The sequence below is a fragment of the Salpingoeca rosetta genome, assembly GCF_000188695.1.
Source record: "Salpingoeca rosetta unplaced genomic scaffold supercont1.42, whole genome shotgun sequence".
Classification (NCBI taxonomy): domain Eukaryota; class Choanoflagellata; order Craspedida; family Salpingoecidae; genus Salpingoeca; species Salpingoeca rosetta.
Window position 1 is genome coordinate 166905 of NW_004754892.1, and position 1270 is coordinate 168174.

The 1270-nt window shown below is 53.5% G+C and overlaps 1 protein-coding gene across 1 annotated transcript in view; it reads left to right on the forward strand.

Annotated features, from left to right (window-relative positions):
* The window catches only part of PTSG_13161 (uncharacterized protein), a gene marked incomplete at its 3' end in the record, with an annotated part of 8788 nt that extends 7898 nt beyond the window's left edge, over positions 1-890 (forward strand). The window contains exons 13-15 of the mRNA XM_004987693.1: positions 302-453; positions 637-703; positions 858-890. Coding sequence (XP_004987750.1) covers positions 302-453; positions 637-703; positions 858-890 — 252 coding nt within the window. The remainder of the gene's footprint in view (positions 1-301; positions 454-636; positions 704-857) is intronic.
* Between the last annotated feature and the right edge of the window lie 380 nt (positions 891-1270).

The window sequence follows — 1270 nt, forward strand, 5'->3', positions numbered from 1 at the left end:
GTGTGTGTGTGTGTGTGTGTGTGTGTGTGTGTGTGTGTCTGTGTGTGTGTGTGTGTCTGTGTGTGTGTGTGTCTGTGTGTGTGTGTGTGTCTGTGTGTTTCTGTGTCTGTGTGTGTGTCTGTGTGTCTGTGTGTTAGGGGGGGGAGTGTATGTGTGTGTCTGTGTGTCTGTGTGTCTGTCTGTCCGCCGTGTCTTCTCTTCCTTTTCTCCTCCTTCCTTTGCTGAGGCCCCCCCCTCCATCCACCATCCACCACCCACTCACGTCCCTCCCCCCCCCCCCTCTCTCCACCAACCTCTGCAGCTGCTGCCTGTGTCGCTGCTGCCAATTGTGCCCCGCATCCTCCACCGCGTGATGGGCCGTCTTGCTGCGGACCGAACGCTCTACGATGCTGCCGTTGCCCGATTCCAACACCTAATCAACCTCGCCACCCCAACACAGGCGCTCAAGGACGCGTGAGTTAAACGGAGGAGTGTGTGGGATGTGGGGGGAGGGGGCTGTCTGGGATATCTGCCTGCCTTTCTTCCTGTGTATCGTTGTACCTGAGTGTTTGTCTGTCTTTCCGTCTTTCCTTCTGTGTATTCATTCCTTGCTCCTCTTTCGTTTGCTCACTCCAACCCACAACATCCCTCTCTTAGTTTTACGGCTGAAACAAAGGCCTTACGGGACATGACAATCTTCCTCACAGACGCCTGTCACAACCACGTATGTGTGTATGTGTGCATGCGTGGGTGTGTTTATTTGTCTATCTGTGTGTGTGTGCATGTTTATCTGTACGTGTTTATATCTGTATGTGTGTGTGTATGCGTGTGTATGTTTACTTCTGCATGCGTGTATATGCCTGCGTGATACCATCCAGGGCCTTGTCTCGGTACAAAGCACCCACGGTTAATTGTCGCAACCTTGTCATCGACTCATATCATGCAACACGCCATGCACGCCACCCACACCTCTTGTGACCTCATACATTGCAACGCACTGCTGCTGCAGTGTGAGCGGGACGTGCCGCAGTGCTCCATTCTTCGCATGTCGTCACTCAAACGCATCAACGGCTGTGGATACACACACGTACGTTTCACGCCACCCGCCCACCTCACTGGCAGGGCTATGCACGCGCGCGCATTCATGCACAAGCACGCGCATTCATTCATTCATGTACACGCAACACACGGTCACACACACACACACACACACACACACACACACACACACACACACACACACACACACACACACACACACACTACGTACTACGTACGTCGACGTACGGAC